Source organism: Coptis chinensis, chromosome 5, assembly GCF_015680905.1.
Source record: "Coptis chinensis isolate HL-2020 chromosome 5, ASM1568090v1, whole genome shotgun sequence".
Lineage (NCBI taxonomy): Eukaryota > Viridiplantae > Streptophyta > Magnoliopsida > Ranunculales > Ranunculaceae > Coptis > Coptis chinensis.
The window spans coordinates 92,005,752-92,032,106 of NC_141460.1; the positions used below are offsets into that span (position 1 = coordinate 92,005,752).

Below are 26,355 nucleotides of genomic sequence, written 5' to 3' on the forward strand. Positions count from 1 at the left end.
ATGGTGCGGGTTTTGACCCGAATCCGACCCGATCCAAACCCATTTCAACGGGTTTGGACCTTAATAATGAGTCCGAATAAGAAAATGGGTCGGATATGGATTATCCATTTTTAATTCGGATTCAAATATGGTTTTACTCTAAATGGTTCGGATCCTCCTAGATCCGAATCCAAAATATAAAATTTTGTTAATATATCTTCCAAATAATAATAGGTCTCTCTTGTTTGTAACCGTGGGTGATTGAGAACTTGTGGTTCACAATCGGGTCGGGTCGGTCGGATCGATTATCCCATTTAAATGGTTCGGATATGGTATGCCATTTTGGATCCATTCGGGTCATGGATCCGGATCTGGTTTTGTATTGAAAAAACGGGCATGGGACCGAACCCGCTCCATTTCCAGCCCTACATATAACCATCCCCAAAGATAAAATTAAAAATGTAAAAAGTGACATAAAATAATTAGAGGTGGGAAACAAAAACACAGCGAAAATTAATTATATGCATTGAAAACTGGAAAAAAATGATTATGACGACATAAAATCGTTCAAGGTTATTCATATTGGCGAAGAGTTTGAATTGAAAACACTAAAATGACATGGATTTTCAAAGCTGTAACATTAGTGGCACGTGTCTGATAAGTAGTAGGAGTATTGGTGCTTGTTAGAAGAGAAATAACAAGAACGAAGCGGCTTATTATTAAAGTTGGTAAACAAATGACATCAGTTTGTTCATCGTCAAATTCCCAAGTAGAAACCCTAGCCCTAACAACCTTAATCCCAAATCTCCCAAACGATATCTCCTCCCTAATTCTCTCATTCATTCCATTTTCTCACCATTCTCGTCTTAAACCCACGTGCAAATCATGGAAACATTTCTTCTCCTCAAAACCACCAAATTTCTCTCTCCGACAAAAATACTCCCATCTTTTATGTTTATTCCCACAGGACCCCTCAATCTCACCACCTTTTTTATTCGATCCTAAAAACCTCGCTTGGCGTCCAATTCCACCTATGCCATGCAACTCACAGCTCTACGGATTAACTAACTTCATTTCCATTGCTTTCAATTATCATTTGTACGTCATTGGTGGCTCCTTGTTCGACGCCAGGTCGTTTCCTATGGACCGCCCATCCGCGTCTGCCTCCATTTATAGGTTTGATATGTTTACTAATCACTGGGTCTGTTTATCGCCTATGTTATCGGCTCGGGGGAGTTTTGCGTGTGCCGCCGTCAATGGGGGGATTATTGTCGCTGGTGGCGGCTCTAGACATGCTATGTTCGGGGCAGCTGGAAGTAGGATGAGTTCAGTGGAGAGATATGATGTGGACAAAAATGAGTGGGTGGAGATGGATGGGTTACCCAGGTTTCGAGCTGGGTGTGTTGGGTTTTTAATTGGGAATGGTGAGGAGATGGAGTTTTGGGTTATGGGTGGGTATGGTGAGTCGAGGACAGTTTCGGGGGTTTTTCCAGTCGATGAGTATTATAGAGATGGTGTGGTTTTGGAGTTGAAGAGTGGAGGGAAGTGGAGAGAGATTGAGAATATGTGGGAAGAAGGAGAGAGGAGGAGATTGGGTAATGTAGTTGTTCTTGATGGGGAAGACGGTGAGGAGCCTGGGATTTTTATGCTTGATGGTGCTGATATTTTCAGGTAACTCCTTGAAAATTGTGCTTGTTAAATGTCACAGTGATCTAATAACTGTGTCGTTTGAAATCCCCTCTGCTGTCATTTGTTTAGTTATTTGGTTTTCCTATGAATGCTAGTTACATTATGGATTGATTTATTTGACGGAAGTAATTATACTTTGCTAAATGTCAAAGTTTATTGGATAATTGTCTTGTTTTTAGAGATTAATTAGATGTCGTGATTGCTTTGAGATTTCTATCTTTGGTTATGTTTATGATGCATATATGTCTATACCAAAGTTGTCAAACTCGATGAACTTTTTGAAAAATTATTTTGTTTATCAATCTCATATGTTTTACAGTCCAATTTATGCTAGTTAAGTCAAGGACTAATCCATTTGACTTTAAGCACAGAACAGTAAAATTCTAAGTTGTTTATATAGCAGCTGCTCCATTGTACTGCTTGGTCTGCATGAGAAAAAGTTGCACACCTTTTGTCACCTTTGTTGAACAGCTTAGTCATCTTATGGGCCATCTATTCTTACATTTGACTTATGGATGTCTCTATACGGTTTTAGCTATAAAACTCAAACACATAGCATTCGTTTCTTTTCAGTTTACAATTTTATTGTATTATTTTAGGAAGGAATCTTATAGTTCTCACTTCATAGTTGGTTGACGTAGTTTATAGTTTTATAGTTATACGACATACTCTATCTTATAAACTTGGCAAAACAGGAATTTCATAGATACTGGTTAAAATTGACTTACTGCATTCCCCAATGTTCAAAGGAGTTCAAGCTGAAACCTGACTTTCATAAGTCCTAATACACCATGAGGTCCTTGAAGCGAAGGGACTCAATGCAAGATACTTAGGTTTATACTTAGTATATCGTAATCCATCCTCAATTACTGATCTTTAAAGATTTGGTGATCCTTGAGTCGAGTTCATATAATAGTTATAAGACGCCATTATCTATTTGCCTTTGCTTAATGGTGATTTTGTTTGTACTGTATCGATCTTTAAAGATGTGCTGATCTTTATTGAGTCCGCTTATTATAACAATTTTATGATGCCAAATCATCTATATATCGTTGCTTAGTGGTGACTTTGTTTGGACTGTGTGCTTTTGAATTAATGTGTGGTAGCTAATGTCTTGATAAGATAAAGTTTAAGGAAATAGTAATCAATTTATCCATCTGGTTTAGTTTTATAATGTCACATGATAGGTTTTTTCCTTGGATGGACGGGCTTGCACCTTGTGCCTCCGTGAGGCATACGCCTTGCTTCGTTTTAGTAAACCGTCGCTAAATAGAACTTTTAAATAATGGCTTTGATGAGCATATGCATGTTAGGTATTAAACATTTCAAAATCATGGACCTTTTCCTTTTGTTGTTGGGTGTATGCTTTGGTAGTGTAAACTGTGTAATGTGGGTATTGGTCAGTTTGGGTTCCCTGCTAGAGTTATGTGGAACTGCTGGGGAGAAAGGGGAGGAGTGGAAGAACGAGGATGGTTACTGTGGTATCCTCTCTTTTTTCCTCGTCAATCTATTAATCTTCCAGATGATGATGATGATTGGGGATCTGTTTCTGCTGAAGAAGAAGCTAATGATCTTGTGAATGATGTGGACTCGAAGAAGAATGTGTACCTTTATAGTTTAGAAAATTTACATAATTGGATTTCTTCCTCGGAGGGATTAATGGTTGATTCTAATCTGATGAAGGTTGGAGAATATTTGGTGATTTCAGTGGGTGCAGGATCTTCTTTTTGCTCGGTTGGGTGCAGGGTCCCTGAATCGGCTGATATGTTATTATGTTTAATGACATTAATCAGTGTTGCCAAGAAGTACGGGTTCGCAGACAATCTGTCAATGTTGTGGTATCTGACACTAGGGATGGCTCAGTTTTCAATGAATTCTGATATTGTTTGTGGGAATACGAGGGGTTCGAAGAGTAAAGAAAAGGCTGGGTGATTGAGGAGAGTGGTAGGTATATTTAAAACTTTAATTGTGATGTTGCAAGAATCCAAAAGGGAGAGTTGTGACCAGATATTTGTTAATTACTTGCGGGGAAGTCAGCACATGATTGGGACTTTTCATTCCATCAATCTGGGGGGAAGGGGAGATTTTTATTTGGGACTGTGATAGAATAAGGGTAGAGGATCAGCTTAAAGGTGCTTTCACGTTTTCTCTACTATGTTTATGTAACGACAGAGAATTCAAGTGGGTCTTTACTAGTGTTTCTTGTCCTGTAGATGATGCGTTGATGCGGGTAAGGGGTGGTTTTGGTCCGAATTGGAAGATGTTACTGGGTATTGGGATCTTCCCTGGTGTATTGGGGTGGTTTTAACTCTATAATATTTCCAGTTGAGAAAAGTGGAGGGTGCATTACTGCATTGTGTGTGGATCAAGACAATTGCTTGGAAGTAGGTATTGTTAATCCTGTTATGAAGAGTGAGTAGAAGACATTATGTTGATGGGATGAAGTTATTTTAGACGTTCATTGATGTAGTATGATTTTAAGATGGATTCTAGTGTGACATTCGCTAACACATTTTTTCTAGTAAACATTATTGTTTTGTCGGCTAAAAATAACAAAAAAAATGTCAATCTATTAATGTTAAAGAGTTGCAGTAACGTAAGTAAAATTAAAAGAAAGGAAAAGAAAAGAAAAGGGAGTAGCTTGGAGGCTTCACTAGATGAAACCATGTTCCCAGGTTGTCATATTCGTTCAAAACTGAAGTAAACTCTATGAGGGTCCTCCACTTGAATAAAAGTCTTCCGAAAATATTTTGTGAGTACCCTGGACCGTGAGAAGTTTCATGTTTTGCCGTAGTATATGCTAAGAAATTTACCTCCCTCCATGTTGATTAGATAACCACATGATTGAAGGAGGTCATTGCGTGCATCCATCTGCCTTGTAGCTGGGTTGTGTTGTCTAATCTTCTACTCCAGGCTCCAAAGACCAGTCCAAAGTTATTTTTGTATACCACATTACCACTAGTGTAATCTGAGTTATTGTCAGTTTGGTTCCCTGCGAGAGTTATGTGGAACTTCTATCTATGTCTCTCTCTTTGCAAGTTATTTTCTTATTTTCAGTTAGGTAGATCATTTAGAAGACCATCTCTCCAGTTGCATTCTATGGCTCCTGCCAACATTTTAAATTTGCACTTCACATTGAACTTACATCTCTGCTTTTCTTGTTTTTTGAAAAAAAAATTTGGGATTGTTTCATTTGTATTATTCCATGTCTTATGTAATCACTAAGTTCCATGTCTTATTACACTAAGTTCAAGCTTGTAAAGCTTGGCACATGTATCATTACAAAACCAGATCTGCCATTTATTCCAGTTTGAAACTAGTATCTGCATTCCTTTTTATACTCAATACTGTTTGTCCTGTTTTTTATGTTATCCTTTTCCCCATTCTCCTTTATGAGTCAGAATGCAAGAGTGGTCAGGTTTACAGAGATGCGTGAAACGGTGTGCCTTTAGATCTCCCTGGTGGAGATTTAATGTCATCATACTTTTGTTTTATTAGTTAAGATCAGTTGCTTAAAAAAACGCATGGAGGCTCGCACCTTGAGGCTCGCCTCGGAGCCTCACACTTAAAATCGCGTGAGGCTATTAGCCTCACTCACAGGTAGTGCAAGAGGCTTAAGATTTTTTTAAAATTTATTCGTAGAAGTTGTATCTCCTATTTTGTTTCTAAGTTTGTTGCCATTCATTTAATCATGACACATTGTATCTCCAGATCTTTTTTAGTTCTTTATATTTAATAGGTTATATTGACACGCCGTATCGGACACGGGTACGAATTGTCGGACATGGCAAAATATCAAAATTCAAGGTAAATTACGTGCAATGTGTCCGACACGGACACATGGATACATATCCGACACGGATTTTTTTCAAAATATGGCGTGTCCATATAACCTAGATATTTATGGATTCTTTAAGTGCGTCTTTTGGACACTGAGGCTTACAGCTCTAACGCCTTTCAGGCTCGCCTTAAGCCTCCAAGAGGCTTGACGCCTCAAGGCACTTATGCCTTGTTTGTTTTTTTAAAGAAAAAACACTTTATTGAAAATCTAATATCTGCAATCTAATGGAAGACTGCATTAGTAAACATCAGAAAGCCTTACCCTTCTGTGTTTGGCTTCATATCAAGTTCTTTGAAAACACGAAGACATTTCTTTCCTTTTCTTTTGTTTCTTCGGCACTTAAGGGTGATGGCTTACCTACCAACCATTGTTCTTCTTTTTCTCAGATACGATATCTCTTCTAATAGATGGCAGAAGGAGTCAAGCGTGCCAAGAACAGCCCTTGTGGACTTTTGTTTTGGGTTTGCTGCATTGGATGGAGAACTACATGTACTTTCCCCACTTTACACCATTGACTCAAAGGAAAACCGAAGGCCTCGACTGCAGAAAAAAGGGGCAACTATTCTCATTCAAATCTACCATCCTAAGAAAAGAGCTTGGAGATCCATGACGACAAAGCCACCTTCCAATTGCTCACTGGATTTTAAAACTGTAGTAATGTGCACCATCCGAATATAGATGTAGTCTTTTAATTTGTGATACAGTAAATCCTTCTTCCACATGGCGAAGGTAATTTGTTTGTAAGTTCATATTACCTGCTCCAACGCAGACAATGTATGTGCATGTACTTCCTGAAATGTTTTCACTTTCGTTTTTTTTCCTCAAAGGAACATATTTGTAAATAAATATTAAATGGTTCAATGTAAATTTTGCGAAGAGTATTGATTTGTAGTTCAAGCTTATATATTTTCGAACACTGTTTATTTCAGCAATTCTTTCCACGCACTAGTTATCTTGAAAACAGTGTTTGCAAAATTATCTCTTTTGTTGGACAATGAAGTTGCTGAAATGTAAGTCGCTGCCCCTTTTCTCTTGAAATAATGCATTTCGCAGACAAAACCAGTGAGGTTATTGTAGGGGAACTGATATTGGATGAGAACCAGGCTCAGAATCAGCAGAATGCAGGGGTTTTCATCAAGGCACTCAACTGCTGCAAACAGCTTCAGTTCCCCCCAAACTACTAATAGATGGATAACAAAGCAGCACTCAATCTTTTGGAGGAAAAAGACACAAGTATCTCATGGACATCAAAGAATATCCTCACTGATGTTGCCCAGATTATGAAAGCTCTAGACTACATAGATATATTATATGTACCTAGAAGTGCTAAATCTACAGCACATGTATTAGCTTCTTTTGCTTAGAAGTTATTCCTCCACCATGGCTTTCGAAAGCAGTGGAGGAAGACTAACTCTATATGTAATCTTTTCTGATATATCTATATTTTATATGATGGTTAAAAGACAAAATGTTAACGTTCATCACCATCCTTTTGTTTTTTGTATTAGAAGAACAGTAAGTGATCACTATAAATTTTTCATAGGAGGAACGTTATTGGAGACCCATGTTTTGGGGTTGTGGACTTGTGGCTCTTAAGCAATGTGCAATTGAGCCCGATTAGAGAGCTCAACCTGCGGGGCGAAAGAATATGTGTTCTTCTTTAAGTTCAAATCTTCTAGTGGGAATATTGAACTCATTAATGTCAGATATTGAACATTTTGAAGCTTGGGCAACTAAGTTTATGTCCTCTGTCCACAGCGTTTAGTTGAATGGAGAATCTAAGTTATTGATCACTGAATGCAACCGCAACAACTGAACAAGTATGTGTCATAATCTAAGTAATGATCACTGAATGCAACCGGAACAACTGAACAAGTATATATGTGCCATAATCTAAGTATTTATCAATGAATGCTAAATGCAAACTGTACCTAGTCTCGTCTTAGAACTAGTCACGTACACCATTTTTAAGCATGGCGTGCGGAGTGGCGATGATTGTCGACTATTATGGCCACCATTTCATTAAAAAAATTCATTCCCCCACTCCCCCCTTTTTTATTACTTTAAAACTATGTACGAGTATATTAACATGTCCGTCGACCTTAGTATAATATGGATGACTTTGTGCCCTGAGTTCATCCCTCATTGTTCAATTTCTTTGTTTTATTTTATGCAGCATAAAAATGTTGACAAGCACAATACCACATGGATTGAACCATCCCAATCTCATACAAATCTGGATGCTCTACAGCTCTACTACTAGAAAACACTATTTCCGCTACGTGGATGCTTCTTAGAGATGCGCAATTGCACTCTTTTTTGGATAAAGAATAATATCTTGTTGGTTAACTAAGAATACACTTATACACATTTATGGAGTGTCTTGGCCGTTCAGAGCAGCCATAATTAGTCTCATTCAGTCATTCTCTTATGTTTTTTCTATTAAGCCAATAGCACTTGGGCATGAAGATCAAAATTCAATAAATCAAAGTCGTCTATGTTCTTACAAAAAAAGTCGTATACGTTTGTGTGAATTTCTTAGAATTTAGGCCTACGTATATTCACAGCCTCATAGGTGTAAGTGAGATACCAGAGTCTCTAGTCTCTACAGTCTACAGAAGTTTTTGGTTCCCAGAATTGGACAAGAAAACTACACATTAATACTAAAACAGTAAACAGTCTAACCAGAATATGCCAGAAAAGTCCCTAAAAGTATCAGGGCGAAAATACGGTGTCGGAATCTTTGCATATGTCTAGCATTAGGGGAGTATAGGATCCTTACAATGCATATAAAATTCAATAACACAAAATTTCCTTGCATGGCTTGAAATGAAGAATGATTTGTGCAGCACAAGAAAGAAATGTCAAGAAAATGTATCAAAATTGCTGAGTTATACGTCTAAAATCAACTATATAATGGAAAATTCAATACATTGACACATTGTATGCGTTTCTACATGATTATTAAAACTTAAAAGAAGGACTAGCAAATCATACCTTGAGATTTAACTTCAAATCCAACTAGCACTCTTACGACCCATTCAATTTCTTGTGAAAATGAAATCCTAATAGTCAACAGTACGTACATTCAAAGTCCTTCGAATGAAGAACTAGATTTTACAACTCGGTGTGCATATAAATACACCTACACATACACATACACATACTTCTCATTATTCTCTAACATGGGGTACAAAAGCATGGGTTTAGTACTTGTATTTTGCGTTCTTTTACTACTATTCCATCAATACGAAGCAAGTAGAGTTTTGCGTGAAGAAGGTTCGATCAAGAAAGCAGAATTTCTATTAAAATCTATTCTACGGGGTCCTGTCCCTTCTTCTGGATCTTCTGGGTGCACCAACATTCCAGGTGTCAGTGGACCTAGTTGTCCACCATTCCCTTAATTGAACTCTTTGGGCGATGCTTTCATTCGTCGTAACACCTCTGTAAGTCGCAGTGATGCAGTGTGTCGATGCAAAGTTATCAGATATGATTGCTACAATGTTCATGTCCTAATTTGGTGCAGCTCAAAAGTCTTGGGTCTGGGCACATTCACGAATTCTTTATTCATTTTGTAGCTGTTCTTTATCCTTGTTTTCACTTAGAATTTGTAATTAATACGTAGCAATATCATGCATCCAAAAATTTGAAACTTTTTAGATACGTAGAGTTTGAGTTGGAGGCCGGAGGAGGAAATAATGCTAGACTAGCAGTATATGTTGTATCATATGTGCATATTTATTTATAATATTCTCGTAAGTTGATTGTATTCTTCTGGCATAAATATAATTGAGCAAAATTTACAACTCGACAGGACGACAACTACTGAAAAAACTAGTGTATTTAGCACGGTACATATTTTTCCCGTGAGATTCAATTACTTCAGTGGCGCGTAATACATCCAAAACTGGTGAACCATTGCTCTGAATCGAACAATATATCACAAAATATCAGACACAATTACCAGCTAGAGATAGCTGTGATATGGAGATATTCAAGCTTGCATGCGTGCTATCTAAACCATGGCTAAAAACAAAAAAAATTACTTTAAGTCGTGGTATGAGAGGGATCAAATAAGAGGTAATGCTCGACCAAATCAGTTGCATGGGTAGGGTCAAGATTAAGCCATATAACACAAGTCGAAGGCATGGAGAAGGTGGCAGCTGAGGCATTTGAATGGCAAGCCAGACGCTACTTGGAGAGTAGGGTCTCTTGTGAAAGAAAACAATTAGCGATCTTAGTACAGAATCCCCGTCATATTAAAATATTAAATTAGGCAAAATATAAAATGGTCTAACTAGCCATCTTTTTGTGTGGTGATGTGCGTTGAATATCATATTAAATTAGGCAGAATTAAACAAAATGACGTTATGATCTTCATTACTTGTAGCACACTACTTGGTTCCTCTTGTGGCATTTTCTCTCTTTTTCCTTCTTTTCTTATCTGGATGGAATAAGTCTAATTAATTTGATTAGGATAGTGGCGTTGAATATTATCAAAATCTAATGAGTGCAACATTCTCTGACAATGAACTGCCCCTTGATTTACGCCTAGGTTTGCTTTATATATACTCTGACAAAACAGTTTGTTTTTTTTTTTTGTTTTTTTTTTCCGACTGCAAAACACACATTTAATAATAGTTTAAACAGAGTGCGAGAAAGAGAACGCGAGATTTTTTAACTCCATAACTGCATCTATCATTAACTAAGCCGCACAAAAGTGGCCAAAATGCTAGCTAATTTATTTCTTCCTGTAGTTGAACCTAGAATACATTGAACCCTTTCCTCATTTATCTAATGCAGAAACTTGCAAAAAACTTCACCCTTCTATTGAGGTTTTTTTTTTGAATGATAGCTATTAATCAAATTCTTACATAGATTGTTCCTCTTGTATCCTCAATAATTTTAGTCAATTGTTCATCTAGAGGGGGTATAAAATACAAAAGAGTCTCGAGAGAGTCCTTAACACACTTAGCCAATAAATCTGCAGCCCGACTAGTCTCCCTATAGCAATAGTTGACACTACTGTAACTGAGTTTCTTCCTTTTGCTCCCGATAGATAGTACAATATTCTGACAATACCATGGTGGTGTAGTCAAGCCATTAACTATACTCACAGCAATCATAGAGTCAAAGTACACCTGTACTTTGGTAATGCCATGTTTCAGACACCCCTCTAACCCCGCATCAATAGCCATTAGCTCCTGTTGAAGTATAGACCTCTTTGGGTTAGAGCCCATGTAGGCAAAATGCACTGTGCCATCTTCTTTTTTTGCAATACCACCGAATCCTTGGTGCGGAAGGAGTCAAAGACCCATCCGTGTTTAACTTAACATGGTGCGGATCAAGTTTACGCCATTGGCGATAAATAGGTTCCTTTGCATGGTAGTTTGCATCTATACCAAGGTTTTGAAGAAGGACTCTCTTTGAAGTGGAATGCGGTATATCCTTTACAACCCTTTGTATGTATAGCTTCAAATCTTCTAGTATTCTCACCATGACCAGCTGAGGGGGACGATACTTTTTTTGAAAGATTCTAGTGTTTCTCTCAGCCCAAATAGCACTTACGGTAACACATATGTATGCTCCTCTGATATCACCTTCCATAGAACTATTTCTGCAAATCTACAAAATATTATGCCACTCATTGTTAGAGTCTACTACTCTGAAACTCATACCAATCTTTGCTTTGACCCCACTCCACACTCTCTTTGTGTAAGAACACTCAAAGAATAAGTGTTCGGAGTTTTCTCTTGCTGTTACTCCACATAAACTATATTTTGAATGATTGATTATACCTTTGTTAACCAACCTGTCTTGAGTGGAGAGACTACCAAAGAATAGTTGCCAAGTGCAAAAAGAATGTTTAAGGATCGCCAATTTTCCCCAAACAAGCTTGGACCATGTGACTTTGTTCTTAACCTTCTTTAGTGCTATATAAGCAAATCGAGCACTGAATTTTCCTGAATGAGTTAGAGACCAAACTACTTAAACCTTATTCATGGGATCATATATATCCGTTCTTAGTATCTTGGTTTTCAAGTCACACTCTGGGAGAGAGAGAACTATGTCATTCCACCTGCCATTTGAGATCAGTTCACTAACTTTGGCTTTCTCACCAAGCTATAGCATATGTCTAACATTGTTATCCCATAGAAGGGGTGTCTCTGTACACCACAAGTCATTCCAAATGAAAGTGTCATCTCCATTAGCAATAATGTTTCTCGTAAACTTCATAGCAGTCTTCCTATGCTCTAAAATGCCTCTCCATACCCATGAGCAGTCCTTAAAAGCTTTCATAGTCTAGAAATGTTTGTTTTTAATGTTATGAGTCCACACCCAGTTACCCCATAAAGAATTCTCTCTTGATGCTAGTTTGAACATTAATCCACAATACACAACTATATTCCATGTGTGGAGATCAATCATGTTCAACCCCCTTTCATCTTTCAAGCATCGGAGTAGCTCATGACTAGCCTTGTGTAAACACTTAGTTAGAGATGGACCAGACCAGACAACTCTGTTGCAAATTTTATTAACCTTGTCGAGCACAGTTTTAGACACTACAAAGGTCCTAGACCAGTAAGTGTGGAAAGAAGAAAGAACAGAGTGAGTCAGCTATAGTCTTCTGGCATGAGAGAGAACTCTATTCTTCCAATTAGAGATTCTGCTAGTGATACTCTCAATGAGAGGTAAGCAGTCTTTTACTCCAAGTCTAGACGCAAAGAGAGTATTGGATTGTTCTGAACTCAATGATACCCTTCTATTGAGTTACTTTCGCGCCACAGTAAAATCTCCAGTGATGATAACGGTTCAACAATAATACTTCAAAGTTTTTCGTGAACCATTTCCAACTCAATTTGGATGGAGACCTCAAGTCAACCCAACAATTTTTGAAAAGGAGGCAGTTGTTGATACATGAAAGATGAACGAATGGGAGAATATGCTGACTCAAGAATTTAAGTATCCTTCCCAACCAATTTTCGCTAGTTTTTCATCTTTTTTCAAGACTTCCGTCTCTCATATCTTCTTGGTATTGGATTGTTCTGTACAACATAAGCCAATGGAGCATTAAAACAAAGTTACAAAGATGTAACATAAGTACCAAAGAGCTTAAATTCTCTGGGGGTATTATATGCCCTAACCTAGCAAGTAAATCAGCATCCCCTATTCCCAGAATCCTGACTGGTAACAAACCGGCATTTGTTGCATTGTTTATTGCAACTGTTGCTACAGGAACACCTCTTGGCATCTGCAGTTGAAAGCAAAGATCAGCAATTGGTGTTAGCCAACACATCTAATACTAATTGATTAGAGGTGACAGAGAGTCGTACTTTGCAATTTATGAAGACAAGCTAGAACGGACAGGCGATACAAGATAGATGCTAGTAAGTTTTGAAAATTGGGATACTTTAAAGTAAAAATAAGATCTCAAACTAGTTTAATTGTTTCAAAATCCAAGTCAGGGTTCCATGGTTATGACTTGAAACAGAAGAAGAATTCAAATAAATCATTATTTAAGTGAAAGAAATATTTGACTATATTTCTTTTCACTCAAAATGAATTTCTTAAGAAAGACGAGTGTTATTTTTGTGGGTGATGGGGGTGAATTACTAGACTTCCATTGATAGGAGAGAGCAGCCCATATGAGCTATTAAGGATAAATATCTTTGTGAGCTAAAATTTTACATTTCTTCCGAACCACATTAGAAACACCAACGATTAAGACCGTGTGAGATATGTGATTTCAAGCTATAAAAGTGTCCAGGGATAACTCTTGCCAATTCCAAACTCCAAACAACCATAAGCTCATCCACAATGTACCCTTTAGAGAGGTAGAGGAAGGCCTGAATTAATTCATCACTAAGTATAAAAATGAATTTTACAACATACCTGGACAATAGACAAAAGTGAATCAATTCCATCCAAGGAAGAAGCACGTACTGGAACACCAATAACAGGTAAGGGTGTCTTTGAAGCCACCATACCTGGAAAAGATATAAAAGCTGAATTCAACAAAAAATCCTATGTGCAGAAGAGAAACATACTGATGGACAATTAAACATAATCAAATTGCCTGGTAAATGGGCTGCACCACCAGCACCAGCAATGATAATCTGAATGCCTCGCTTATGAGCAGAAGCAGCATAAGTATCCATCAAATCTGAAGTTCGGTGTGCTGAAACTATTCTCACCTATAAAGTTGGAGATATACAGATATGCTATAAATGACATCTAATTGAACCAAATAGAGGTTTAGAATAACAATTATTCAAAACTAACCGCAAATAAAAAAGCCTACCTCATGAGGCACGCCAAAAGAATCCAAAATTTTTGCAGCGTCCTTCATGATTGGTAGATCTGAATCAGAACCCATTATAATCCCAACACGTGGAGCACTGCAGGAAACAGATTATAGAAAATTTTATTAAATAAGGAACATCAAACTCCTTAGTCCAAATGAATTTTAACGTAAATAAGGTAAATAACTAAATATAAATTGTCATATGGCCCATCTTGGCTGTTTTCGCATTTCTACACGATCACATCAAATAATTGAGCACTAAAAAACTAGAATATATGCTAATCATGGCCTAATGGCCATCAGAAAAAGCTTCAAAATTCTAACCTGGCTTATCATACCAATGAATAGAAGCTCCAGAGATATTCAATGCCCTTCCAATAAACTGATGAGCCAAACTGAATCCCAGCTCCCCCTGCATGCATAAGAAGATTACAGTGAATAATAGCTTCTTACATTAGAGAATAAGAATATACTTCAAGAATATTTCATACAAAGAAGTAAATGGTAAAACGGTGTCCTAAATGAAAGAAAATATATATAGGCTTAGGGACATCGTACAAAAGCGTGTAAAGTACATATGCATGTTTATTACGTTCAAAGACCTGAACAGCTAGACGAATGTACTACCAAATTTTCTTTTTCATTATTTTATCGGTAAAATAGAGGGTTTGTATTAAAATAGAAAGAAAAACTAGAAGAATGCACTACCATTAGTGTGGTCAGTTCTAATCACAGTTTATGGCATATGTCTCACATCTCATAGTTGAGGATGCATCTATAACTCAACGACTACAGAGTTTATTCTGTAAAAGGAAAGGAGGAAGAAAGCTAACTCTTCTTCACCGAGTAAATTGTACATGATAGCAGCTGGGACTTTCATTGATGGATCACCAAGTGGAAGACCAAGAACTGCTCGCAAATGCTGCTCATATTGGGAGGTCAAGCAAGATTCTATTGTGTGATGCCCACTGTTGTGAGGTCTAGGAGCTACTTCATTTAGCAAAATCTGTAAAAAAAAAATATCAGGGTAATTCACTTATCACTGGTATCCGAGAAACGCAATACAGAAACAATCTCTAAATTTCATTGTGGAGTGTTAAAAGAAAAGGAAAAGAAAAAGAAACAGTGAAAATGTATCATGCAGCAAAGCATATGAGAAATAGATGAGCTACCTGGCCATCCTTCGTCAGAAACGATTCAACTGCAAACACGCCAGCACCTTCTAATGAACTAACAGCTTTTTGTGCAACATCAGCAGCAAGCCTCCTGATCTTCCACGACACATCTGCAGGTGCCTTTACTATGTGACAGATGTTATCCCTTAAAAGCACAAAATCCAAAAACAAATACATAGGATCAACATAAGATATAAAGTCACAGGCAACGAAGACTTGTGCAATTATTCAACTACATTAAAATTATAATCTTACTTGTGAATGGTTTCAACAACAGGATAGCATGAAATATTATTGTCTCGTCCCCTTGCCACAATGACTGCTAGCTCCTAAAACAGAACATAGAACATTTCAAAAGTAAGTCACCCTTGCACTCAAAGATAATACATCTGAAGTTCTGAACCATATCAGTTACAGGAGAATGTGAGGATATAATTGTTGTAGCATGTAACTACCAAACAAGGTTTCATGCAATCAAACACACACATAGCACAGCTCGTTCACGGTGCTTTCAATACTTCGCATAAGTGGTTATAACGCAAGTCTTAGCTGGTGGTAACTTAGTTACCAAAAAAAAAAATCCCTACAAGTTAAGGAAAACTGATACCAACCTTTTTGAATGGTGCCCACTTCTCAACATATAAGCCACGATCATATCCTCCAAGAACTGCAGTAGAGAGACAAGTGAGAGAAAATTCAGATGATAAATAGACACCATTAATGAGAGAAAATAGTGGCAACCAACAACTCTGTACTTAATATAAGATAGTAGCAAGTGGAACATGAAGGATAAGCAGGACTATAAAAAGGGTAAGCTGGGGATTTTAATACCATATTTCTCCTTGCCTGGTGGTGGTCAGGCCAGAACTGGGTTTGCTAGGCCACACACCCCTATAATAATATAGAACCACCGTAACTTGAAAGACAATAAATTACCCGTAAATGAAACATTTCAACAAAACAACCAAAGGTATTGTTCCAGATTGGCATTATATGCTTAGTAACAAAAAACTGGAGGAAGAGTGCATTTTGAGAATCCTTTTTACTTACTTATTATGTGTTATATACATTTTTCAGGTTTCTCATGTACTGAAACCCCTTGTATGGATCATGGACAGATGTGTCTATCTCCTTGTTCTGTACCTAACTCTAAATTCGAGAACAGAAGAGCCCAACTACATTGGGAAAATCTCATGAGAGGTGATTATTTCCAATAACTTGTCTTTCTGCACTGCACAGTGCAAATGCCATTAGAGCAAAGTATCAATCATGCTTAAACCGACAAAAGTGAAACAGGAAGTATATCTTTCATGACCTTGTATCCAAGACTTGTTTAACTGGAAACAAGGCGAAGACAAGTCTGATCAATCTGGTTGTGATCCTAGTAACACAGCTAGCACTTTTGGGCATATGTACAAAAAATCAGATCAACTATATGCTATGATGTGGTTTTGTCAAATTTAAGAAGAAAAACTTTCAAAATTAGAAAATCTTGTTAATGAAGCAGTTAAGACATGCCCAATGTTGTCCTGCAACGTATGTTTGCTAATATGCTCAAGCAAAGTTCAATCCCCTCATAGACCACAATATTTTCACTTCCCTGGTTTAGGAAGAAAAGTGAATATGTTTATTCTCAATTAGAGATTGCAAACAAACAAGTAAAGAAAAATATCAGTGTAGCCTTATATGAAATGAAGATCTTCACACACGCCAACCGGAACAGGAAGTGAGCAAAAGCAAAGACAGAAGAACAATTGAAACAAAAACATTCCAATGAACTACCTTTGTAATTGGTGTCGAGTTGGACAGATTTTCTTTTTCTTATTTATTTATTTTATTTGCACAGACCATAACATATACGGAATAATTCAAGCAGTACCATATATGTAAACACCTACAGGACCTTAGCAACCTAAAGCGTCAACCAAGGGTAACTCACACACACTCAAAACACGCACTGCCGCTTTAAATATCCAATTGTCCCAAAAGCTCGCTCTTAATTGTTGAAAACCGCACTCTCAAAAGCCTGAACATGTCAATTTACATGAGATGATGAGACACGGCAATTCTTGACATGTTGGGACTGAGTTAGCAAACCAATTTGCTGCACTAAAAAGTACTTAAATAGTGTCTAGAGTCTTAATCCATATACATGGATCAAATATTAGGGCACTAGGCTAAGGTAATAAGTTGGTAAAATTTAGAGAGTGGTTAGTCCATGTGCACTAAATGCATTCTAGGTGACATGTGCACCAAAATTTTCAAAACAATATTCGGATTACAATTTTGTCATACTTTCTAATCAAACATGAAAGTATTGAACAGTAAGAAAAAAATGTAATTGTTTAGAATTTACATGTTATACATGATTCTTTTCATTTTTACGTTATAAAAAAAATATCTTTCTCCATAAGCTTACTGATACTATGCATTTGTAGTTTTGTACACAATATATATATATATAGGCACTCTGAATAATGGAAAACTTTGGGTTAAGCGGTTTTATGCTCTCGCTCCCGCTTTGCGCTTTGGTTGCTAAGTACAGGACACAACAATAACAAATATATGATATCAACGAAAGACAATAAACATTTATGTAATGGTATGTCGTGGACATTTACCAGATACAGAAGAAGAAATTTCCTCTTCGCTGTGAGCAACCGCATTTCCATGCCCATCATAAGCAAGTCTTCTACTTTTTATCATTAGGGGATATCCAAAGAGCTCCCCTGCTCTCTTTGCACTGTCCAGATCATCTATCTGCAACATCAGAAATTCAGAAATCAAAACAATTATATACCCTTAATCAAAGTGCTTTTATGTTAATCCTTGAACTTTTCGTGACCTGCATAAAATCAGGCAATGGGGTTCCATGCTGAGAAAAATGAACTTTTTGAAGATATTTGTCCTGTAATGAGAGAGGAAAAAAGATCATGAGACTCAATAGATAAACTTTATCACATAACATGAACTAGTCATTAGTATTGAAAGGACCAATACAGATACAATAAGAAGAGAAACTTGCATTCCAAAAAATAAGTTGAGCAAAATCATATTTGTCACAAGAAATACCGTAAATTGTGGAAACAAAACAATTGCAGTCACATAAGAAAGGCTGGACAGAAACTATGAGCAAGCTAGTGAAATCTTCAAAAAGCTATAGAGTACCGACTCATAGTCATCTAAGATATCATGTATAGGAGATGTGTAGACATCCCTAGAAACTCAAAATACTTTTGTGGAATAACTATTTGTAAAATGTGTACTGATACGCTTGACAAAGAGGTTCTTAATGTCCATAATATGATCAGTAAAGCCTTTCAAATCTAATACACTAACTCATAATTACTAAAGACTATAAGATAGTTCAAAATAAATACTCCGTTAAACCGGTATAAACATTCCAATGAAGCATAGACAATCTTTCTAAGTCACATAAACATAAAAAGACGCTACTCATACTTGGATGATTCGAATTGTAGAAGCTTTAGGTTGACAATCAACACCTTGTTGCTCCAACTTCTCAAGTGTAGCAACATCAACATGCTCGATTTCAACAGTCAAAACTCCACACCTAACTACCATATATAAAATCACATAAGAACTTTAAAACCATAAAAAAACAGAACAACAATCATTACTAAACATAGAAACCACCTTTTTGCAAAATCCTCAACTGTAGCACCGTCATCAAAGCTTCCAACAACATGTTTATAAGCCACTGCACTTGCTGGGCAGTTCTCAAGTGGGTCCAAAACCATTACTTTAATAGCCATTTGTGAAGCCACCTGGCATAACATACGACCCAAAACACCAACTATAGTATCACATATTCCATGTACCTCTCTACAGTAATAGCAAACTAAAAATTAGTCTTTAACTACTTAAAAACAAAACATAAGAATGAATGGAATGGAATGTACCTTGGTATAATTTCATGGCCATTATTTGATGCTTGGCAGGAAGTGACTTGTTTTTTTCCTGTTCTTATATGTTCCATTGAAAGTGGCAGCAAGTGTGTAGTTTTTGGAGGTGTGAGAGTTGAGGCAATCACGTCTTTGATGACTATAAACTGTTGCTGTACAAGGTGGACAGCGAAGAAGCATCACCAACTTAGTTTAACTGCCAACGTTGGAAACTACAAGTTGAGCGGCTTCTATTTTTTTTCGTTAGAAGTGGTGGTGTGTGGTCGTGTGACTGTGTTCGAAATTTCGGATGAGATTTCGTTGGAATTTATCGTGGTCGTTGGATCTTGTGGGCCTTGTGTTAAGTTAAATTTTAAAACTAGGGTTTAAAATATATTGGGCCTGGCCCGTTAAGAAATGACTTGATACAATTGGGTGCCCCCTTCACTGGATTTTGTCGATTGTTGAACTAGAAGGGGTCTAGAGAGGGAAAGTGAGTTTGGGGCGAAGAAGAAGAGAAGAGAGACTGAGGAGAGTTAGACAGAAACCAACAAAACAACATTTTGGGTAGGGCTGGGAATGGTACGGGATCAACCCGAATTCGACCCATATCCGAATTCATTTTTATCCAAATAGACCATATCCGAATCTAAATTATCCAATCCGAATATCCGAAAACCCAAACTATTTTAACAAGATTCATATTTTGATGCCTAAAAATAATTTATATCTTACATTTATATATGAAAATCATTAAAATAGTGTATTTTTTTGTGTGTTTTTAGTAGATATGGATATCCGAAATCCGACCCGAATCCAGATGGATCCGGATATGGTAAAGAGTTTTGAGTGAGAATCCAACCCAAACCCGCTCCATTTCCTGCCCTAATTTTGGGCCACATACCCCTCTCGACCCAGAATGTTCGCTCTGCTCACTTGATTAGAGACCACAATGTACATTGTCTTGCTTTTTACACCCCAATAGAAGTATAGAGAGAATCAATTTTGGAATAACGAGATGATAGCATTTGTCACAGGACTGAAACTTTGCCTAACACTGGACTTCTAAAAGGTCATTATTGCTTCTGATTATTTAATAGTCATTCAGTGCATTAACAAAACGAGAAAGGCTATAACACCCAGTGCATTAACAAAACAAGAAAGGCTATAACACCCATCTATTTCTATTTATTATTTTTATAGTAAAGAGGATAAACCTCATTTCCTATTTTTTTCGTGGGGTTTTCAAAAAAGGGGAAACACTTAGAGTAATTTACACGGAAAAGTGGTAACTAACACAGAAGGGGAGACCTAAGAAAAAAAAGGAGAGAGAAAGAAAGGAGAGAGAAAACTTGAGAGAGAATGAATGAACACAGAGAGTTGGGAAAAAGAAGGGGTGTTAGCCTATTTTGGTAATAAATTTCGTTTATGAACCCTTGTCAATTTACTTGACTGCACTCATATTTTCTGGTTTTGTGTTCTTCAAAATAAGCATTGTTTCACAAATTTCTTTCCATCATAGTTATTAGCCATGGCTAGATCATTTGGGGAAAGAGGGACATAATCATCATTTTATAAACAATAAGTCCTTTGTTTCTTGATTTGTGATTTTAACAAGGGTCACAAGAAGGCTGCGGTGGATGTGGCCGCATGGATGTTCAATGTTGTCACTTCTGTTGGAATCATTATTGTTAATAAAACTTTAATGGCAACATATGGCTTCGGTTTTGACGTTAAATGGGTTGCATTTTTCCACTACAAAGTACGATGATTTCTCTTGTTCTTGGTTAAGCTTCTGAAATTGTGCTTGTTTGCCAACTTTTTCTTCAGTGGAATTATGTGGGATTTTATCAGGTTAGCATTCTCAATTTACTATTTCAGTCTACGTTTTCTATATAAATTTCAGAGGTTCAGTCTGAAATTCCTTCTCTACTATATATATATGCTCTGCATTATATAACACACATTGTCAAGCTACTTATAAGATGAATCTAAGATAAAAGGATATGTCCTGAAGACTTGACGTTAACTCAATGAGTTGATATTTAAGAGTTTTCAATATCAAAAGGACAAAATAATAACTACATGTGTATGTGAATTCAGCTTCTATGTATCAAGGGCCTGTATAAGTATACTACACCACATAACCGGAGCTTTCTTTAAAGCCAAACTTCGGTGCTTATTAAAATTAAAGAAACTACTGTTCTGTTATGAAGTCTTATTTTTATTGGCTATGTGATTTAAATTCTTGACTGGGGAAGACAAACTAAGTAGGATATAAGGCTTCCATTAACATGTATAAGGTTTGATCACAAATTGCATAAATCTAGGGGGAGAGTTAGAGTTTTTGTAAAACATGAAAAAGTGAATTTTCTGTGTCTTCTTTCCAACCCAATTGGCCTCGCCGTATTCCGAGGTCTGTGGTGGTAGATATGATGTCTGGAAGTTTGGTTGACAGAAAACAGTGCGTTAGAAATCAGTTTCTACGCACTGTGTTCAAGTCCAGTTTTAATTTAGTTAGAGTTTGAACTAGATTTTTATGAAAACATGAAAAAAATAAGATTTGGAAGTCTATTTTCTATTCCAATTGGCCTCATCGCATTCCGAGGTCTGGGAAATTAATTATAGTGTTTGGAAGTTTGACTGGCAGAAAACAGTGCGTCAGACAGTTTCTGCGCACTGTGTTCGAGCCTAGTTTTCGAACATTTAGAATGAGATTGAGTATTTTTGTAAAACATAAGAAAGTAAGTTATGTGTGTTATCTTTTCAACTCAAAAAGCCTCGATGCATTTAGACACCTGTGGAAAGTATTGTGTCATTCGGAAGATAGTCCGTCAGAAATCTAGTTTGCTAAAAATTAGGATTTTTACCATTTTCGACCTAAGTTTTCTTTTAGATGGCTAAGGTTGGGACTTCGAATTCTACATGAAAAAGTATATCTACATACCTTAGTTTCTAAATAATTAAGTTACATATCATTTGAATGAATGTAGGAAAAACTATAGCTTTGACTCTGTGGCTGATAAGAACTACTAAGGCTTGATTCCAATCTTAAAAGATTTGGATACGTAAGCAACTTTGAGCAAAAGTACAGCCACTACACTATATTATATATTATATATTAGTTTTTGTGATAACTATATGTGTACAATGTTAGTACTTGTAGTGGCATGATACCGTCTTGAAATAGCATGGGGATTTGGGCCGGACTTAGCGTAACCCCCTGAGGGCCGCTACCGCACAGATCGGGATGGCAAAGACGTGGTCGTGACGGAAACCCTACACATGGAGGGGAGTGGACCAGGAGATGAAAAGACAGGTGGAGGGTTGAGATAAAACGTGGTCGCGGTACGGAAACCCTACACATGGAGGGGAGTGGACCAGGAGATGAAAAGAGAGGTGGAGGGTTGAGATGAAAGGGAGAGGGGATATAAAAGAGAAGAGAAGAGAAGAAAAAAAGGAGGAGGAAAAAGAAGAAAAAAGAAGAGGAAGAGAAGAGGAGGCGGCCAAGAGTGAGAAAGAGAGAGTCTTGTGAGGAGAGTGGAAGATAGCAGTTTGTAATCCGTAGTCTAAAGAAGAGTTTGCCATTACTATTTTGTGTTGTAACATTTGGCGCCGCCTGTGGGGACGACAAGATAGAAATGGCACCAAAAAGAAGGTGGGTAGGCCCCCGAAAGAAGAGGACGGAGCAAACGCCGGAGGGGCGGTGGAAGAAGGAGAGGGAAGGGAGGAGGAAAGAAGAGGAGCTCATGCGAGAAGAAATTGGGAGGTCGAGAGAGGAAAAATGAGGAGCCGAGGAGAGAAAAAAGAGAGAAGGGAGGAAGAACCGGGGATGAGACGTAAGAGGAAGCGAGAGAGAAAAGGCGGAGGGGAGGAGCAAGGACCGACCTTGGGGACAATCCGGTGACCGGATTAACAATGGAGCAGTCCAAAGAAATGATTAACAAATGACCGACAGAGAGGCTTAATCTTCACCGCACAAGGGCCCAAACGGTGCGGCGGTCGTGGTGGTGGCAGGTTTGAATCGCAACCCCCTGGCGGACGCGATATGGACGTCCGAGGTACCAAAACGCTTCAACCAGCCGAGGTTCGAGAGGTATGATGGCACGGGGGACCCGGCAGATCACATCCATCACTTCAGACAGCAGATGCCTCTCTGGCAAGAGGCGAGGTATGATGGTCTGCGGTGCATGATGTTCCCGGCTAGCCTTAAGGGTGGGGCCTCCGACTGGTACTATCGATTACCCTCAAAGAGCATAACGAATTTCCAAGAGCTAGAACAGGCATTTGTGGACCATTTTATACATCAGAAGAGGAGGGTGGTAGACATCGCGGCCCTATTCAATGTTAGACAAAGATCCGCGGAGTCGGTCAGAGAGTATCTGTGTCGCTTTAAGGCCGAGACCTTAAAGGTGGAGAATCTGGACGAGAGAACGGCGGTAATAGCGTTTGAAAGGGGGCTGCGACCCGGAACAGCGGTCCATCAGTCGGTGGCTAAGAACGAGATTGCGAACTTGCACGAATTATACCCGCGGGTAGAAAAGTACATCAGGTACGAAGATACCATGCAGAAGGAATCGAAGAGGGGAGGCAAGACAGTATCAGCAGTGGAGAAAGAGAGGGAACGCGGTAAGACTGGGGGAAAAGACCGGGGCAAAGAGAGATACCGCGGACAATCGTCGAGGCCGGAAAGAGGGAGGGAAGTAGTTCGAAGAGAACAGAGGGAGAGGAAGCCATACCACGAATTGGAGACCGTCCCGCTGACGAGACCGCTGAGTGAGATATTGCCGTTGATAAAAAATGTGCAAGGATATGAAGGGCCGCGAACCATTCCGGCTGAAATGCCTAACAAGCCATACTGCGACTATCACCAGGTGCGCAATCACGAGACCAACGATTGTTATGCCTTAAAATGGTTAGTCCAGAGATTGGTGGAGAAGGGGATGCTGAGGGAATTTGTGGGTGAACCTCAAAATAGGGGAGCAGGGCGCAGCTGGGCCGCTTAATATCGGGAACTATAAATGTTATTTTCAGCGGGAAATACCGAGCCATAATGCCCACCGGAGACAAGGTCGGGAGGACCGCGAAAGTATCCAAAGCAGTCAACGAGTCACACCGAGGACAGAGATACAGAGAGGAGACAATGGAAGAGACAATTACATTCTCCAAGGCAGACCTCCGAGCCGTGGACACACCGCATGAGGATGCGTTGGTCATTACAGTAGCGATGGGTAATTATGTGGTCAAAAGGGTTCTGGTAGACTGTGGCAGCGCCGTGGATTTACTGTTCAAAGGGGCTCTAGAGGAGATGGGAATCGACCCGGGGCAACTGAGACCTCCGCGGACAAACTTGTACGGGTTCAATGGGAGCGTCACTGAGCCTATGGGGGAACTCTTGCTGCCAGTAACCGCGGGACCAGTGACAGTGTTCTCAAGGTTTATGGTGGTCGATTCCAGCTCCCAGTACAACGCAATCCTGGGAAGGAGATGGATACATGAGATGAGGGCAGTGCCGTCGACGTACTATCAAGTTATTCGATTCCCTACCCCAGCGGGCACATATGAGGTCCGCGGAGATCAGGTGGCATCCAAAAATAGTCACCAGAATACAATCAAAAGGATGTCCCGCGGACCAGAGGACAAGCCGGCGAGCTCCAGGAAGAGGGCCGCGTAGCAATTACAGTGTGGGGCCGCGGAAGAGGGGGAGCAAGCCGCGGTGACCCCAAAAACTTTGGATGAGATAGAGACGGTAAACCTGGGGCAGGGGGAGGAAGAGAAGTTCACGTCGATAGGGTCGAGTTTAGCCGAGGAATGGAGGGAGAAACTGATACAATGCTTGGTGAGAAACAAAGACGTCTTTGCGTGGGGGATAGAGGATATCACTGGTTTAGATCCGAATCGCTTTGTCATCGCCCCGCACATGAGGGAGGACGGGGCCGCCGAGACGTAAGATGAGGGGTGTAAGGCCCAAATACGCGGAAGGAATCCGAGAAGAGGTTGTCAGGTTAAAGAATGCGGGAATTATAAGGGATGTGGAATTCACGGACCGGGTTGTCCAACATTGTCGCGGTCCCAAAGAAGAATGGCAAGGTCGATGTGTGTTGACTTCACGAGGCGTGAATTTGGAGTGCCCAAAAGAGCTTATCCGATGCCGCGAGTCGACGAAGTTGGGTAGACAGACGGGGGGTTGGCGTGTTCTCATTTATGGACGATCGATGGGGTACAACCGGTGGCGATGTATGGCCGGACGAGAGAAGACCTCCTTTGTAGTGGAAGGAGGCACCCATCGCTACACGAGAATGCCGTTCGGGTTGAAAATGCAGGGCCCGTTCACCGCTGGCGGAGAAGATGTTCGAGGGCAAAATTCGCGAAAGGCATTGAGGTGTACATCGATGATATGGTGGAAAAGAGCATGATGGAGCAGAACATTTGGAGGGTTGGAGGAGACGTTCGAATACTACGGACCCACAATTTGAAGCTCAACCCCGAAGTGTACATTTGGAGTGACCACAGGAAATTTCTAGGGTATATTGTGACGCCGGGCGAGGGATAGAGGCAAACCCGTGAGAGCAGATTAGGTCATTGGTAGAGATGCCCTCGCCGCAGACAAAGAAAGGAGGTGCGGGTCATCTGGAAGGGTTCGCGGCTCTCAATAGATTCATATCGGTCGTCGACAAATGCAGTCACTGATAACCGGTTGAGGAACTCCGCGGATTTCTCATGGACGGCAGAGTGTGAACAGGCATTCCAGGGGCTCAAAAGATATTTGGGGGAGATCCCCTTGTTGTCGCGACCGGAAGAGGGAGAGAAAGTGTATCTATATCTAGGGGTCACAGATTACGCAGTCAGCTCAGTCCTCATTCGAGTAGTGGATAAGATAGAAAGACCGGTGTACTTTCAGAGCAAGACGATGTTGGATGCGGAAACCCGGTATAGTCGCGTGGAGAAGTACGCCCTCGCCTTGATATTTTCGGCCCTGAAACTAAAGCCCTACTTCGAAGCACACTCAGTGATCGTGGTCACGAACTTGCCCCTTAAGCAGGCTCTGAGGGCAGAGAAATCCGGGAGAATGTTGAAATGGGCCGGATGCCGAAAGTGCATATGAGATCCGAAGATCGTTAGGACAAATGGAGAAAGCTCAGCCCCGGCCGAAGTTCTTGGCGGAGTTCCCCGCAGAGGACCCTACTGGGGAGGATATGGTGTTGGAAAACGAGGGAGCAAAGGAACCCGATAAGCGGACCCATGGGACGAAGGTAACGGTTGGAGAGTGTTTGTCAATGGTCACCTACGATGCAAGTGCAAATGGAATAGAGTAGTATTGGTTACGCCGACAATAATATGTGCTAGATTTGACGACGATGAGATTGGGGTTCGCGGCATCCAATAACGAAAGGCGAGTATGAGGCGGTAAATCGCATGGGAATGGCAGGGCTTGGGGTGAAGGAACTCACCGCGGTATTC

General features: G+C 39.3%; 5 protein-coding genes across 5 annotated transcripts; 3 read left to right on the forward strand and 2 right to left on the reverse strand.

Moving 5' to 3' along the window:
- The first annotated feature begins 626 nt into the window (after positions 1-626).
- On the forward strand, positions 627-6,411 carry LOC147500075 (F-box/kelch-repeat protein OR23-like). The gene is made up of 2 exons (XM_086561792.1): positions 627-1,650; positions 5,896-6,411. The coding sequence occupies exons 1-2, from the start codon at positions 716-718 to the stop codon at positions 6,185-6,187; spliced, it is 1,227 nt and encodes a 408-aa protein (XP_086417918.1). The 5' UTR covers positions 627-715; the 3' UTR covers positions 6,188-6,411.
- A 3,804-nt stretch (positions 6,412-10,215) lies between these two features.
- LOC147500076 (phosphoribosylaminoimidazole carboxylase family protein / AIR carboxylase family protein) lies at positions 10,216-14,226 on the reverse strand. The gene is given in 8 exon segments (XM_086561793.1): positions 10,216-11,134; positions 11,308-12,523; positions 12,525-12,555; positions 12,655-12,761; positions 13,403-13,497; positions 13,587-13,704; positions 13,812-13,908; positions 14,139-14,226. Coding segments are annotated over 6 exon segments (489 nt in total). The 5' UTR covers positions 13,887-13,908; positions 14,139-14,226; the 3' UTR covers positions 10,216-11,134; positions 11,308-12,460.
- On the reverse strand, positions 14,154-19,172 carry LOC147500077 (phosphoribosylaminoimidazole carboxylase, chloroplastic-like). Its single transcript, XM_086561791.1, has 10 exons — positions 18,913-19,172; positions 18,647-18,835; positions 18,452-18,563; positions 17,835-17,897; positions 17,611-17,749; positions 15,601-15,656; positions 15,245-15,318; positions 14,987-15,134; positions 14,648-14,820; positions 14,154-14,226 (listed from the first exon to the last, which is right to left on the reverse strand). Exons 1-10 carry the CDS (start codon positions 18,987-18,989, stop codon positions 14,178-14,180), a joined length of 1,080 nt encoding a protein of 359 aa, XP_086417917.1. The 5' UTR covers positions 18,990-19,172; the 3' UTR covers positions 14,154-14,177.
- A 3,870-nt stretch (positions 19,173-23,042) lies between these two features.
- On the forward strand, positions 23,043-23,900 carry LOC147500078 (uncharacterized). The gene has a single exon (XM_086563597.1). It carries the CDS (start codon positions 23,043-23,045, stop codon positions 23,898-23,900), a length of 858 nt encoding a protein of 285 aa, XP_086419723.1.
- A 137-nt stretch (positions 23,901-24,037) lies between these two features.
- On the forward strand, positions 24,038-24,568 carry LOC147500079 (uncharacterized). The gene has a single exon (XM_086563598.1). The coding sequence runs from the start codon at positions 24,038-24,040 to the stop codon at positions 24,566-24,568; it is 531 nt and encodes a 176-aa protein (XP_086419724.1).
- The last annotated feature ends 1,787 nt before the right edge of the window (positions 24,569-26,355 follow it).